At 41.9% G+C, this 16,386-nt stretch overlaps 1 protein-coding gene across 1 annotated transcript in view; it reads left to right on the top strand.

Moving 5' to 3' along the window:
- The first annotated feature begins 10,543 nt into the window (after positions 1–10,543).
- Mrc1 (mannose receptor C-type 1) overlaps positions 10,544–16,386 on the top strand; it is a 90,200-nt gene continuing 84,357 nt past the window's right edge. The window contains exon 1 of the mRNA XM_028764915.1: positions 10,544–10,806. Within this exon, the coding sequence (XP_028620748.1) occupies positions 10,725–10,806 (82 nt within the window). The 5' untranslated portion in view covers positions 10,544–10,724. The remainder of the gene's footprint in view (positions 10,807–16,386) is intronic.

Genomic DNA, 16,386 nt, shown 5'->3' with positions numbered 1-16,386 from the left:
CTGTGCCCCTCCTCCCACAGTGTACCCGGCCACCGTCCTGTGCCCCTCCTCCCAAGCCCCTTCCCCATTATGTTTCATAGTTCTCACACCATAGAGATCTTCTTGTAATTGTTAAACCTTGCTTATCAGCTCCATGATTTGGGGCTAGTTCCTTGAATGCTGGGGCCCCCCACTGGTATGTAAAAGGTGAACACAATAGAAATGCTTATTTAGTAGTGTCAGGGGATTGTGGGATTTGGAGTACTATCAACACAGTGTTGAACAAATAACAACCCCTTAATAAATGCTGAGAATTTAACAACACCATCCCACATCCCTGCCCACCCTTTGAGAATAATAGTTTATACCTGGCATTTATGAGATATAACATGTCTGATCTCAAGGTTACCCCAGACAAGTGTTTATCAATCACCCTTGAGGTCAGTAGCCAATGAATTGTTAAATATTTAGATGAAAGAGAATGTGGAAAGCCATTCTTCCACTTTTTTTTTTCTTTTTTTTTTTTTATTGGATGATTTATTTACATTTCCTATGTTGTCCCCTTACCCCATCCCCCACCACCCCCTCGGAACCCCCAATCCCCTTGTCCCTCCTCCTTCTTTCTCTGTGGATGTAACCTCTATCTACACCCCCCCACTCCCACCTCCCCACCCTCAAAATTCCCACCCCCTGGGGCATCCAGCCTTCATGAGGTCAAGGTTCTCTTCTTCCACCTATGCCCAGCAGGGCCCTCCACTTTTACATATTCAGCTGAAGCCCTGGATCCCCCCCTAAGTGCTCCCAGGCTGGTGGTTTAGACCCTGGGAGCTGTGGTTGGTTGGTATTGTTGCTCTCCTCATGGTGCCACAAACCCTTTCAGCTCCTTCAGTCTTCACTCTAACTCCTCTATTGAGAACCCCATGATCAGTTCAATGGCTAGTTGTGAGCATCTGCCTCTGAATATGTCTGACTCTTGAAGGCCTCTGAGGAGATATCCATATCAGGCTCTTATCAGCATGCACTTCCTGTCTTCCACATCAGCATCTACCTTTGGTGATTGCACATGGGATAGATACTCAGGTGGGGTGGTCTTGAGACGGCCCCTCCTTCAGTTTCTGTCCCTCACTTTGTCTCCATATTTGCTCCCTTGAGTATTTTGTTGCTCCTTCTAAGAAGGACCGAATCACCCTCACTTGGTCTTCCTTCTTTATGGGCTTCATGTGGCCTGTGAGTTGCATCTTGGGCATTTCAAGGTTCTAGGCTAATATCCAATAATCAGTGAGTGAATACCATGTGTCTTCTTTTGTGATTGGCTTACCTCACTCAGGATGATAATTTCTAGTTCCATCCATTTACCTAGGAACCTCTCGAATTCATTGTTTTTTAATAGCTGAGTAATACTCCATTGTGTAAATATACCACATTTTTTGAATCCATTCCTCAGTTGAAGGACATCTGGGTTCTTTCCAGCTCCTGGCTATTATAAATAAGGCTGCTATGAACATAGTTGAGCATATGTCCTTGTTATATGTTCGAGCATCTTCTGGGTATATGCCTAGGAGTGGTATAGCTGGATCCTCGGGTAATGCTATGTCCAATTTTCTGAGGAACCGCCAGACTGATTTCCAAAGTGGTTGCACCATCTTGCAGTCCCACCAACAATGGAGGAGTGTTCCTCTTTCTCCACACCCTCGCCAGCATCTACTATCACCTGAGTTTTTAATCTTAGCCATTCTGACTGGTGTGAGATGGAATCTCAGGGTTGTTTTGATTTGCATTTCCCTGACGACTAAGGATGCTGAACATTTCTTTAGATGCTTCTCGGCCATTCGAGTTTCTTCCGTTGAAAATTCTTTGTTAAGCTCTATACCCCATTTTTTAATAGGGTAATTTGGTTGTCTGGAGTCTAATTTCTTGAGTTCTTTGTATATATTGGATATTAGCCCTCTATCAGATGAAGGATTGGTAAAGATCTTTTCCCAATTTGTTGGTTGTCGTTTTGTCCTATTGACAGTGTCCTTTGCCTTACAGAAACTTTGCAATTTTATGAAGTCCCATTTGTCAATTCTCGATCTTAGAGCATATGCCATTGGAGTTCTGTTCAGGAACTTTTCCCCTGTGCCCAAGTATTCGAGGCTTTTCCCCACCTTCTCTTCTATTAGTTTCAGTGTATCTGGTTTTATGTGGAGGTCCTTTATCCACATAGACTTGAGCTTTGTACAAGGAGATAAGAATGGATCAATTTTCATTCTTCTACATGTTGTCTTCCAGTTGAACCAGCACCATTTGTTGAAAATGCTGTCCTTTTTCCACTGGACAGTTTTAGCTCCTTTGTCAAAGATCAAGTGACCATAGGAGTGTGGGTTCATTTCTGGGTCTTCAATTCTATTCCATTGATCTTCCTGCCTGTCTCTGTACCAATACCAGGTAGTTTTTATCACTATTGCTCTGTAGTACAGCTTGAGGTCAGGGATGGTAATTCCTCCAGAAGTTCAGTAGCCTTCCTCTACATGAAAGATAAACAGACTGAAAAAGAAATTAGGGAAATGACACCCTTCACAATAGTTGCAAATAATATAAAATACCTTGGTGTGAATCTAACCAAGCAAGTGAAAGACCTGTATGACAAGAACTTCAAGTCTCTGAAGAAAGAAATTGAAGAAGATCTCAGAAGATGGAAAGATCTCCCATGCTCATGGATTGGCAGGATTAATATAATAAAAATGGCCATCTTGCCAAAAGCAATCTACAGATTCAATGCAATCCCCATTAAAATCCCAACTCAATTCTTCACAGAGTTAGAAAAGGAAATTCTCAAATTCATATGGAATAACAAAAAACCCAGGATAGCGAAAACTATTCTCAACAATAAAAGAACTTCTGGAGGAATTGCCATTCTTCCACTTGAATAGAACTTCTGTGAGTTTTCAAAGAACTCAGACTACAGCACTGTATCTCTTTTATTTTAATTTTTTATTTTGGATGCAGAATCTCACTATGTAGCTCAGGCTGGTCTGAACTCACTATGTAGCCATGTAAGTCTGAACTTGAACTCACTACCCTTCTGCTTCCACTCCCAAGGCTGGGATTACAGGGATGTGAATTGCTGAGGATTAACACAGCCTCACCAGCCCACCAAAGCCACAGGAGCAACCTGTCACTAAGCCACACCCCTGGACTGCACTTTCTGGGCTTGAAAGCTTTTGATTATATATTTACTTTTCTTGGTTTCTCATTAACTTGACAATCCCATACAAGGAAGCTTGAGAGTGTCTTGTTTGGCCACGCCTCTGTCCTACGGTTAGGTGCTCACAATGTTTCTAACATAAAATACATATCCTCTAAAATTAAGAAATGCCTGCAACAAAGTGACTGATTTACAATATTCATAAATGTAAAACTTGTTTACATAAATGTATATATCTTTATTTTGCAATTTTGAGCGAATGAGCACTTAGTAAACTCTAAAGTATTACCCAAGCTTAGTCTGCACTTTGTGTCTGACAGTTGAACATGAATATGCCTGATATATGGGGACGTTAGGAATATTTAAAACCGATAATGAAGGCATATAGGACAGATCAGATCATGTAAGTCAGGAAAAGCTTTGAGCTTAACTGAGTGCACAGATGTTTATAAATCTCAAGCCTAATGTATTTAAGAGACATTACAAGAACTTATGCAAATGTAGCATCGATAGGTTTACATTATGTAATTAAAACCTATATTACTAAAATTGTACTGTAATTCTTATAAGCTATTTATTTATCATTGTTGGTATTAAGGGTTTGCGTTCTAATAAAAACCTTAACTTCTTCTATAAAGTGTGAATGCAAAAACTGGTCAGATCTGCAATAGACTACGTGGTATTTAACTCTAAATAAAATCTGAAGCTGCATGATAATTGTAGGTATATTTTGCGGGCTGCTTTACTGGGTTCCTATGTCTACTTCCCTTCCAACCCTTATTCTACCCTAATCCCTTCCAACTCCCCAACAGTAGGTAGGAGAGAAAGAAGGTTAGAGGGGAAAGGGGGTGTAGACTTCTTTAGACTACTTCCTGCTGATTAGGGGCATCAAGTTCCCTGGGGCAAATCCAATCTTCATCATCAGAATATTTTCAACCAACAATCCAGCCATAGCAGACACAGCAGCAGGAACCAGCAGCAACAGGGATCAGCTGGGGGTGGGGGCAGCATCCCCGGATCAGCAGCCAGCATAGACCCACTCAGGGCTCTCCCATTCATACCCTCCCAGGAATCCCCAGAATTCCAAACAAAAACTATCTGGAGCTAGCAAAACTCATGCCTCTCCTAGAGCACGAGACAATCACAGTTAGTGACTGTGAATAGTCTGAAGCAGCCCTATAGCCTGCACCTGAGATTAAAACAAAAACATTCATGCAACCTTACTGTGTGTGTGTGTTTTTTAAAAGAAATCAAAATTCTCACTACAATTATGTCTTCATTCAATGTCAACTTTATATAAGATTAATTGCTGAGATACATAAAATGTATCTATGACTTTACTAGTGTCATATAACAATTTATATGGAAATTTGATAGTCTTTTTTTCTGGTGCCCTTTCTTTCTGCAAGTTAATGCTGTCATTACAGTGTGCCAGTCTGAGTGGTCAGTTAGCATGCCACTTCTGTAAGTGGCTACTGCCCTAAGGCGCAAGAACGTAAAGAGAAAGGAAGCAGCTTGCTTTGCTTGTCCTGGGCACGACATGGGTGGTATGGCGCAGGACTCGTTTTACCAAATACCTGAACAACCTTTTCTACCTAATCAACATTAAAAGTATATTGAATTGGATTTCACAAAAACAAGATATACCTCTTAGCACTTATGGTGTCAAAATAGCTCTCTACACCCTTGAGGAAACAATAATTTAAAAAAGGAAATGCATGAGTAATATATGGAACAAAATATTTGTTTTTTGTGGGCTTTTTTGCCATCTTTTATCTTTAAAATTTATTTATTTATTATCTATACACAGAGTCTCAATGTTTAGCCCCAGCTTTCCTGGGATTTGCTACATAGCCCAGGCTGTTCTCAAGCCAGGAGTGATCCTTCTGCCTCTGTCTCCTGGGTGCTAGGATAGTTACCGGTGTGTGCTACCATGCCCAGTTATTTTTATCTTTTAATTAAAATCCTAGAACCGAGTAACTCTTTTGTTGTGAGGTTTGCTTCATTATGGGAGTGTGTTTACTTGTCTTTTAGCTGCCTGGCAGTCTGCCTCTCATCCCTCTTTCCAGCTTTGTAGTCATGTGGTACAAACACAGAGACAGCAAGACAGGGTTAGAGAAACAGGCATGTATGTGTGAGCACATGGGGACAGGTCCAACTATCCTGAAGAGAAAACCAATGGCTCAGGCTTTAAGATCAACAACTGATACATGGGACCTCATGAAACTGAAAATCTTCTGTAAGGCAAAGGATACTGTCAATAGGACAAAATATCAACCTACAGATTGGGAAAAGATCCTCATTAACCCTACATCCAAAATATATAAAGAACTCAAGAAGTTAGACTTCAACCCAATTAAAAAATGGGATACAGAGCTACAAGTAGAATTCTCAATAGAGGAATCTCAAACAACCGAGTCACACTTAAAGAGTCTGCAGATCCATCTGGTCAACCCCAAGGTTAAGAAGTTAGAATGTCAGTAAATTTCAGCTGTTCAGTTCTGAAGGCTTCCCTAATCCATCTCTCACCTGCCCCTCCTTATCACTCACTCCTCAGGCTAGAAGGGCAATCCCAACATTCCTAGAAGCAGTGTGAATAATAAGGACCTTACTCTCCACATACCGGCCTGTGGGTGTTGAGGAATGACTGGTGTTTTGTAATTACTTGGGCAATTCTGTTTAACCTTAAACTAGAAGTTCTAGCCAGGGGAATCAGGTAAAAAATTTAAATCACCTAAATTACAGTGTAAAAATGGACTTTTGCCTCTATCTGCAGATGGTATGACTTTAAATGTAGAAAGCTTTAGAACATTGTTAAAGTTGCAAGAAATATATAAATGTCAATAGTATTTTCATACTTCGATGATGAACAACTCAAAAGGGAAATCAAGGAAATAATTCTATCTACAATGACATTGGTGGTTTGAATGAGAATGTTCTCTATAGGCTAAAATATTTGAAAGCTTAGGCCCCAGTTGGTAGACCTGATTGGGAAGGATTAGGAGGTGTGGCCTTGTTGGAAGAAATATGTCACTGGGGGTGGGCTTCGAAGTTTCAAAAGCCTGTGCCATTCCCAGTTAGCTTACTCTGTCCCTCATACTTGTGAATCAAATGTAAGCTCTCAGCTATTGCTCCAGTCCCATGCCTGCCTGCCCATTAAAATGTTCTTTGCCATGACGCTCATGGACTCACCTTCTAAAACTATAAGCCCAGTAAACACTTCTATAGTTGTCTTGCTCATGGTTTCTCAGCACAGTGATGGAAAAATAAGACAACATACAAAAGAATAAAATATTTGGGAGTAAATTTAACCTCAAAGAAGCAAAGTAACAAGGAGGACTTAAGGGGGGGGCACATGGATCTCATTGTGAAAGGGAAATAGAATAGACTTCCTTGGGAGAAGGGACTCAATAGGAAGATGGGGATGGACACAGGCGGGAGCTAGGTTAGGAGAGGACAGAAGGAGAGAGTACTAGGAGAGACAATTGGAATCCAGGGCAGGAGCATCTCTGGGATGAGTTACAAATCTAGTGCAATGTAAACTCCTGGAAATCTTTCTAGCAAGGGGGGATACAGAGCCTGAACTGTCTATTCCTGTCACCAGACCAGACTGGGTAGCCAGTCCCAATGGAGGAACCGAACACCAATCTAGCTACAAAACCTTCCTCCTGTTGACAAGATGTGCTGGGGTAAAGATCACACAGAAATGTGGAAGTAGACAACCAATGGCTGCTCAGCTTGAGACGGGAGCCCACCCCTGACATTGTTTGCAGGACCAGAAACCAGAAACCAGAAGCTGGATAGCCTAGAGACTTGAGATAGAACCAAACACAACTGGACAAAAAAAGAAGGAAAGAAAGAAAAAGAAAAGAAAAAGAAAATAAATGAAATGATTCCTGAAGATATTCTGCTACACACATAGACTGGTGCCTAACTCAATTGCCATCAGAGAGGCTTCACCCAGAAACTGGAAACAGATGCAGAGACCAAAAATTAGGTGGAGTTTGGGGAATTCTGTAGAAGATGAAGAGGAAAGACTGTAGGAGCCAGAGGGATCAAGGACACTGCAAGGAAACCCAAACAATCAGCTAACTTGGGCCCATAGGAGGGCACACAAATGGACCTAACAACCAGGAAGTCTGCATGGGACTGACCTAGGCCCTCTGCACATATGTTACAGTTGTGTAGTTTGGGCTTCATGTTGGATTCCTAACAGTGGGAGCAGGGGCTGCCTCTCCTAACTTCAATAGGAGAGGATGCACCTGGTATTACTGTAACTTGATTATATCATGACTGGTTGATATCCATGGGAGGCATGACCTTTTCTAAATTGAAACAGAGGTGGGAGATGGGAGTGCAGAGCTGCAGTTGGATGTAAAAATTGTAATTCTTTTTTTTTTTTTTTTGGTTTTTCGAGACAGGGTTTTTCTGTGTAGTCCTGGCTGTTCTGGAACTCACTCTGTAGACCAGGCTGGCCTCGAACTCAGAAATCCACCTGCCTCTGCCTCCCAAGTGCTGAAAAAATATAATTAAATAAAAAAAATTAACCTTAAAATTTCTATATCCTGATAAGTATAAAACATAGCTGAAAGAAATTGAAGAAGTAGAAAGATTTCCCAAGTTCACGCAATGGAACTAAATACTGTGAAGTGGATGGACAGTTTTTGAAGAGATGAACAGAAATGGACCAACCTTATCCAAATCACAAAGTTGCTTAACTTTATATATAGAAAATCCTATCCAAAAATCTACATGGAATCTCAAGGGATTATAAATAGCCAAAAGAATTTTCAAAGAAATTAGAGGACTTGTGCTTTCTGATTTAAAACTTTACTACTAAACCATACTTTGGTAATATAAACACTAGAATACTGGCAGGAGATAACCAGTGGGATACAACACAGAGCCTAGACGGAAATTCCACCATGTGTGGCCAGCTGACTTTGGACAAGATGCCAAGACCATTTAGGGTGGAAGCAATAGTATGTTCAACAGGAAGTGATGGAGAAGCTGGGTACCCCCATGTAGAATGACAGTTGGCTTCATACTCATACAGAAAACCCCACGTGAATCAAAGACCTGCACATGTGCTAAGGCTATGGAACCCTCAGAAGAATGAATCAGGGAAAATCTTCATAACATTGGATTTGATAGTGACATATTGGCTGTGACATTAAGAAAAAATAGACAAACTGAACTTTCTCAAAATTAAAACCTTTTATGTCAAGGGACATTTATCAGAAGAGTGAGCTGGGCACAATGACATGTGTCTGTGATCCTAGAGCTTGGAAATCTGATACAGGAGGATGACACATTTATGGCCAGCTTAGGCTACATGGTGAGACCTTGACTCAAAATTTAAAAAAAAAAAAGAAGGATGTGGTGTTGGAGGTAAGGGGAGGGAGTTGTGGAGAAGAAAAACAATAAAAACAGAGGAAGGGAAAAGCAGAAAGAAGATCATGGGTTATTAGAAAATTTTAACAACACAGTCATTTGATAAAAGATTAGTATTCAGAATATAAAAATCTACTCAAAAACCGCAGAATTACAGACGTTAAGAAAGAATTCTGGACGTGGGCTAATACTTCTCCACAGAAAATCTGTGAGTGGCCAGAAGGCATACGTGAATAACTGCAACCACAGCAGCCAGTACAGAAGTGCAAATCAAACTACAGATACTTCTCTCATCTAAAAGAATGGTTCTGATCAGAAGCTATTTTTCATGGTTCCTGGCAATACAAAAATTGTTTTAAGGACAATTAAAAGGATGGAAATTCCTACTCTGCCATCACCTGAAATCACAGATTTGTGTTGACTTGGTCACTCCTTCTAACCTGATAAATGTTTCAATAAGATAAAGATGATGAAGACAAAGCTTTTGTGTGATGTTGAACTTCACTTTATATCAAATCCAGGGACTCGTTACTGATTCTGATTTTTATTCTTGTGCATGTATAACACATTGACATAATAAAACCATGGATATAAGGATGCCTGCAGTTCAGTTAACTCTTATTACCTCTGAAAATAAATCAATGTAAACCCCAATTAGGCAAAACAACTTGAATGGCTTCCATTTAAAAGACCAATTAAAACATTTTGGGGCAGCAGGCATGGTGGGGCACACCTATAATCCCAGCTCTCAGAAAGCTGAAACAGAGGAATCAAGAATTCAAGGCCAGCCTGGGTTACAAAAGCAAGACTGTTTCAGTGTTCTTCTGATAAGCCAGCTAAGCAGCTCTCTCCAGTTTGGGAAGAATTTTCTTTGTCAGTTAAACCTTGGTAGAACCGGAAGGAACTCTCCTACTTCTTCTCTCAGAATCTTCCTAATGTAGGCTTTTAAAAATGAAAATAATTGAGAGAAATCACAGCTCTTATTGTGAAGTAAATGTGTACCTTTGTCTCAGAGTTGATGGATTTTAACAGCTTTTCATTTGAAGATAAGTCATCTGTTTACAATTTCTAAATCTCCAGTGTTTCCAGAAGCTTCAGTTTGAAACACTGACATCCCCCATGCTCCAGTTTCAGGTCTTCTCTGACTAACCACTACTATCCATTTCTAAATATTCTTAATTCTTATTGAACTCCTGAAAAAAAAAATCAATGTTTAGGTGGGTTGTGTGGTGCTTTGTGCACGACCCTGGAATGTTACGAAGACAGAATCCCACTTTCATCAAATCAACAAGTAACTTTTGGACCCAAGCCAGGCTTTCTTTTGCAAGAGAGAGCTCTTCCTCTTTCCATACTCCGAGGACTGTGATGGTTGAGGCCGGGCAGCGAACCGACAACAACGCTTTTGTGACCGGTTCCTCTGGCTTTCTAGAGAAAGGCTTCTTAGAATCTTATTTCTCTGGGTCTCACTGAGATTGTCTTAAAATTAACTTCTCTTTCATTTTTCTTCTAGAGATAGGAGCGAAGCTCTATGTGAACCATACCTTTGATCCTTCCCAAGGTGTGTGTGTGCGTGTGCGTGTGTGTCAGGGGGCAGAGCTCAAAGCCTGAACACAGGATTGGGGCGGGGGTCAGTTTTACACTTTCAGGAAATGCTTCTGACCTTTGTAGTGAGTGTCCTCCCTTTCTGATTTGAGAATTGAGGCTGCACGCCATGAGAGCCTCCACCGCTCTCTCCTGGAGACTGTCTCTTTCCCACCCAGATAGTGCCTTCCTACCCACCCAGATAGTGCCCTCCTATGTGGTTACTGCCCCGCACCTGTGGAGAGCTCAGCAGGGCTGCCTCTCCCTCTTGCAGCCTGAGTCCTAATTTCTCCCCACTTCCTGCGTTCACTCCTCTCCTACACATGTTCCCCTCTCCCCTTCCCCCTGTGCCTTAGCTTACGAAGCAAAGTTGTAACTTTGAATTCCTGTTTTTCTAACCGCCCCCATGTGACAGGATATCTCTCAATTGGAGGGTTTTCCTAAATTCAGGAGACCTTTAAAAGGGACAGCTTCCTCTGTCCTCCTTTTCAGCAGGCAGCTCCCAGACCCTGGACTAGGCGAAGGGGCAATCCGGGGACCTGGCTGTGTTCTTTGGCATTTCCCCTTCCCCTCTTCTCCCTCAATGGAAGACACACTCTGGGCCATGAGGCTTCCCCTGCTCCTAGCTTTTATCTCTGTCATCCCGGTCCCTGTTCAGCTATTGGGTAAGTCTGTTTTGATGTGGGGGCTTTGCATACCATTTTGTTTGGAGTCCTGTGCACATCTGGAAGAGGAGTTGAGCGCACTGTCCTTTCTTTGTTTTTACATGACAAGCATCGAGCCTGCATCTGGCCTTGGCCTGGCAACTAGGGTGGGAGTTGAGCTAGAGCCAGTCGATGCTGCTGCTCTCCGGTGTTAGATGTTGTTCAGGCTGAAGCTCCCCAGCAGCTCCATCATCCTGAGGACATCTCTCATGTCTGGGTATTTCTACCTTTGTTTGTGCAGTGGCTTCTTGTTTTATGGTTTGCCCTAGTTCTAGTTTTCAGTTTATGCCATTGCTACCTTACTCCCTACAGATACCTCTGAGCATCTCCGGTGGGGAAAGAGGAAGTTGCTGCCCCTCATCCTAGATGCAAATTGATAAGGAGGGGACTCTCCCTCGAGGAGGGACAGGGACATGGGGAGTCTCACACTCGGCTTTTCCCATGAGCCTTTTCATTCATAATTTTTATTGCTAGAAAGCCCATTCTTTTTTGTATCCAAAATTGTTCATACTGTCTCACAGGTGGATGTGTTCCATGCTGAAGTCTGAAGGTGGTTGATACGTCGGTAGGAACTGATCAGGGATCCTTCGCTGCTCAAGGGCATTGCTGACTCTGTGTTTCTCTGGACTCTTTAAGCACCAGAATGGGAGGGAGTGGGAGAGTCTGCACTCCCAGGTCTATTCCGAGACTTCTTTTGGCTTTTCATCACCCTTCATTTTTATCAGACAACTAAAGCCTGTTGGACACAGTGCGTACCCTTGGTCTTAGCCCAAGTCCTGTGGTGACACCCATGCCGGAAGTTCGCTAGGGAGCTGTTTGATAAAGATTTTCTCAAGTTGCTTGGGAATGTTTCCCTCCTTGAGACAGCAGGATGCCTCCCTAATGCTTTTCTCTTTGAGGCTGCGAATATGGACACGGAAGGAGTATGAGGTCCTGCCGGTCTATTTGGGCATAGTTGCTAGAACACAGTATGAGGTCCTGCCAGTCTGTTTGGGCACAGATACTGAGAAAGAGTGTGAGGTCCTTTGGGTCGCTTGATGGACCCAGTTACTGGGACACAAAGTGTGAGGTCTTTCAGGTCTCTCTAGAGAATACAAAGCAAATAAAGACTGGGTGCAGGAGAATCCTTCCAGATCCAGATGTCTTTGTGTTACTCGAGAGCCTGTGATTTTCAGCCCCTCATTGGGGAGATGGAGTCTAGACTTGTACACTGCTGTAGAGGCACATCCCCAGACTCTTTTTACTATTTATTTATTTATTTATTTATTTATCTATTTATTTTAAAAAGTTTTATTATGTTTATTTCATTTTGGTGTGAGTGTGCCATAGAAATTCATGTGGAAGTCAGAAAGACATTCTACTATGTGGGTCCCAGCGAACAAATCCAAGATGTAAGGCCTGGCAGGCAGCATCTTTATCTGCTGAGCCACCTCTGGCCTAAGGATCAGCTGTGCTCATTTTATCTTCTCATGGTCTCAATAGCCCAAGTCCCTAAGGGTAAAGTCAGAACATTTGCTTAGCCAACAGCTGATTAAAGGACACCTAAGTTCTCAGGACTACCTTTCCTGGTTTCCCATTAACACACAAGACCCATGGGAAGATCTTTTACTACCTGACAAACTACAACCTTTTCTTTACCCCAAGGAGACATTCCACCCCAACATCACTGTATACATTCCAGTGCTGACTGATTGGTGTCTAGAGATGTTAATAGAGGAGCCCTTCTTGCTCTTCTGACCCACCTCTCGGACATTATTGGCAGTGTTTAAGCATCAGTATGTAGGTAGGGAGTTATCCTTAATTAGAGATGTTGAACACTAACCTTGAACACTAAGCAGAAAAATATAATTTGGTGGGTTTGGCTCATGGGTTAGTAAACAAAATGACATTTTTTTATAGGAATAAACAAAGCATAAAACACTAGCTGATTCGTGGAATTTGCTGATTTTTCCCTTCTATAGTATAAATATTCCCACCGTAGTTCACTTCTAACTACTACCCTGAGGCCACATAAGCAGAATTGGGAAGAGAAGCAAGCGACAGACTCTGGTTGGTTGGTGCCACAAGGCAACCAGGGCATCTTTCCAGATCTCAGAACACAGCAAAGCAGGGTGTCACATGAGGGGAAGTTCAACCGTAGGAAAGGAGAGGAAGTCATGCTATGAGGGGAAACCTCGTTCGGAGGAAAGACTCATTAGCACAGGTGCCACCTTGGATTCTGATGATGGCAATAGGCTTGGGCAGTCAAGTGCCCAGGTTAGTGGTTAGCCGGCGGAAGCCATCCCAGGATACCACTCACTTCCATATCCAGCTCTTCCAGCCCCCTTTGACTTCCTGCCATAATATAAAGCCAAGAGAGAGCGTTAGAGCATCCCTGTGATAACATGATGGGAGCGTAAAGTAGATGGGGGGCAGCTAAGCTGGGATTCCGACAGTGACGTCTTGCTAGAGCATTCACCTGGATGCGTATTCCATTTTTGTTTCTTCATCTAACAAACAGAAGAGAATTATTCTAATTGTCCTGTGGCTACTGTAGTATCCATTCTTACAGTCGCTCTTGCAAACTCTGATTTCACCTTACATTCATCTCTTACAACATGGATGCTGTATTTATTTGCTTGAACTCAATTTAGGGAAGAGAAAACCGGCCTCATCCTCTATTCTTTTATTTGTTTGCTTCTGTGGTCCTTTCCACATCTTTCTCAGATTTCATGTTGGAAAGCCTGTTTTCTCATTTGCCTGGGACAGATACCTAGGTTAGATTATTTCTAGTTAATCATATTTTTATTACACTTTAATTTGTGTATTATGTGTGTCTGTGTCTGCATGTGGGCCAGGTCTTGTCATGGCATTCATGTGAAGGTCCAAAGACAGATTTCAGGATTTGGTTCGTTTCTTCCATCCTGGAGGATCCAGGGATCAAATTCAGATCTTCAGGCTTGGCAGCAACTGCTTCTATCCATTGAGCTATCTTGCCAGCTCTAAAATTTAAAATTTAGTGTATATATTATATATATTTACATATATAATAGAGAAATATACACAAACTAACACATGATGAAGCCAGTGCATTAGAAAGGAAGTCATGCTATGAGCACAGAGCTGAAGGCCATAGTGTCACACAGAGCGGAGAGAAAAGTGATGTTTTACTACATGAAAACCAGTTAGGCTTTGAAGGTAAAGTGGATTTCAGTAGTTGTGAGCCAGTGACATCCAGCTCCTGAATATGACTTTTCAGCATTGAGGCTGGGAGGTGATATTGTTTATCAGCTGGCCTGTTCTGATCAGGAAAGAAACATGGGGTTCAAAACAACAGTAGATTAAACTATGGATTTAGATATTCAGATTTGCATGAAGTTTTTTTTTTCAAGAGGGGAGAAGGAGGGAACCATTTTCCTTCAGGGAGAAGAGCAAGCTGGGTGCTTTACCTACAGCACATCAGTTGGAGGTTCACAGAGACTCCATCAGAGAGTATTACCCTCCATTTACAGATAAGGATACAGATATGAAATAAAGAGTTTAACTCGGCGATACAGGAAATCCCAAACCCTGTAAAACATCCCTTGTGGACCGTATGACCTCCTCCAGGCTCCACCACTGTTCTGTCCAACTGCCCCTCTAGCGACTTCCTTAGCTTTTTTTTTTTTTATTTGTTTCCAGTTTCATCCTGTTCTGAACTGTCTCTCACCCCTATTCAAGCCTGTTTCTCCACACTCCTGATCAGGATCAGAAACATGTATGGAATCATTTCTGCATCCTTTGCAGTTCCACGCACTTAAATGGTCTCATTTAATTCTTACAGACATAGTCGATCCTATGGTTCACTCTTGACTTGATAGAAATCACTAAGAAACTTAGCAAAGCCACTGGCAGTGAGCAGTGGACTCTCACTGTCTGCTACTAACACTCTGGTTCTGCACTGGTTGATGGATACCTGAGATGAAGCTATCCTAATGACCATACTAGAAAAAAGCAGTATGCAGAGAGGATATCTTATCTGTAGGCATTTGTTGTCCCCAAGCTGGGGAAGAGGTTACTGCCAGGAAGTTGGTGACTTAGGGGAGAGTGGAGAGGCAAAGCCTGAGGGGATGAATCAGTGACACAGGTGGAACAAGAGATCACAGAGCAGTCAGTGGGGAAGACCATCCCTCCAAGATGAGTGACAGGGAAGTTGTGAAACGTACACTGTGAGAGGGATGAGAGGGATATCAGAACACTTAATGCCTTGTTTTCCCTCTGAGCTCAGAACCCGTTTTAGTACTGTATTTAATCCTCTCCAAGTGACCATGTGGAGTGACATAAATTAGTAACCTCTATGACATTCTAGTTGATGAATAAAAGATCAAAGTGAAGAATAAAGTAACTCTTAGGTTTTCCTTCACCCTTTGGTTCAATGTTAAGCCTCAACCATTGCCCTGTCTCCTTCTAGCATAGCTTCTTGTGTATTTGAGGTACATACTAAGTATTTCCCACTTACTTTTAGTGTTAAGAGGTGAGAGGGCATTGTAGATTGAAACTGTATTTACAGTGGTTAACAGACACACACCGTAGCTTCAGTCTGGATTCCTGCAGATGACATTGGACAGCTGTAGTTTTAGTGAGAAGTCATCCCAGAAAGCACTGGCTGGGTAAATGGGGAAGTGAGATGGGAAAGGAAAGTGTGTAATTATGCCAGTGACCAACTGTGATTTGCAGTGGAGATCTGGGAGACACTGGAATAGGACCCTAAACTGTCTTCCAGAATCAACAGCACTGGGGTATCTATTCTTCCCCATGAGTCACAGGGGATGCACTCCTTACAGGGGATGTGAGTTCTCTGACTCACCAAATCTGCCCTGTGTACAGACACTTGTCAGAAAATGTTCCCAGGTGGAGCGGGACTCCTGATATTTTGAGACTGGGGTCCCTGTGCAGAGACACAGCAGAAGTTGAGGAAATAACAGTCTTTTTCTATCCTCTCTTGATTCAACTCCTTTGTCTTCCAGAAGTTAGTTTCCTGTATGTTTTAGCATCAGTACTACAATATAGGAAATCTAGGATCCACAGTATTTTATGTTTCTATTTCTGAATACTCCCCCTTTTTGGCTGCATTTCTTTGCTGGTAGATTTTTGACATTAATTCCTTGCTTAATGTTATAGAATAATTTTAAAACATGCCTAGAAGAAAACTCACACCTTATTGGATGCTTCCTTTTTCAGATACACAAATTCTTGCCCTGGAATTTAGGTTGAGCTCAGAGGATAAGTTGTGAGAATTGATTCTCTCCTTCCATCATGTAGGTCCCAAGGATCAAACTCATGTTGTCAGACTTGGATGCAGATACTTTTATGCACTTTACTAATATTTTTGGCCTCTCTAAAGTTATTATTATTATTATTTATTTATTATTATTATTATCATTATATCTGAGATATTGGATTGAAACTTACCACTACTTCCCATATATTTTCTCGTTGTTTGTTTGCTTGTTGGTTTTCTTCTTTCTTTCTTTCTTTCCTTCCTTCCTTCCTTCCTTCCTTCCTTCCTTCCTTCCTTTTTCT

This window comes from Grammomys surdaster, unplaced genomic scaffold (genome assembly GCF_004785775.1).
Source record: "Grammomys surdaster isolate TR1022 unplaced genomic scaffold, NIH_TR_1.0 146, whole genome shotgun sequence".
Classification (NCBI taxonomy): domain Eukaryota; kingdom Metazoa; phylum Chordata; class Mammalia; order Rodentia; family Muridae; genus Grammomys; species Grammomys surdaster.
The sequence above is the reverse complement of the archived record's forward strand: the minus strand, read 5'-3'. Positions and strand labels throughout refer to the sequence as shown.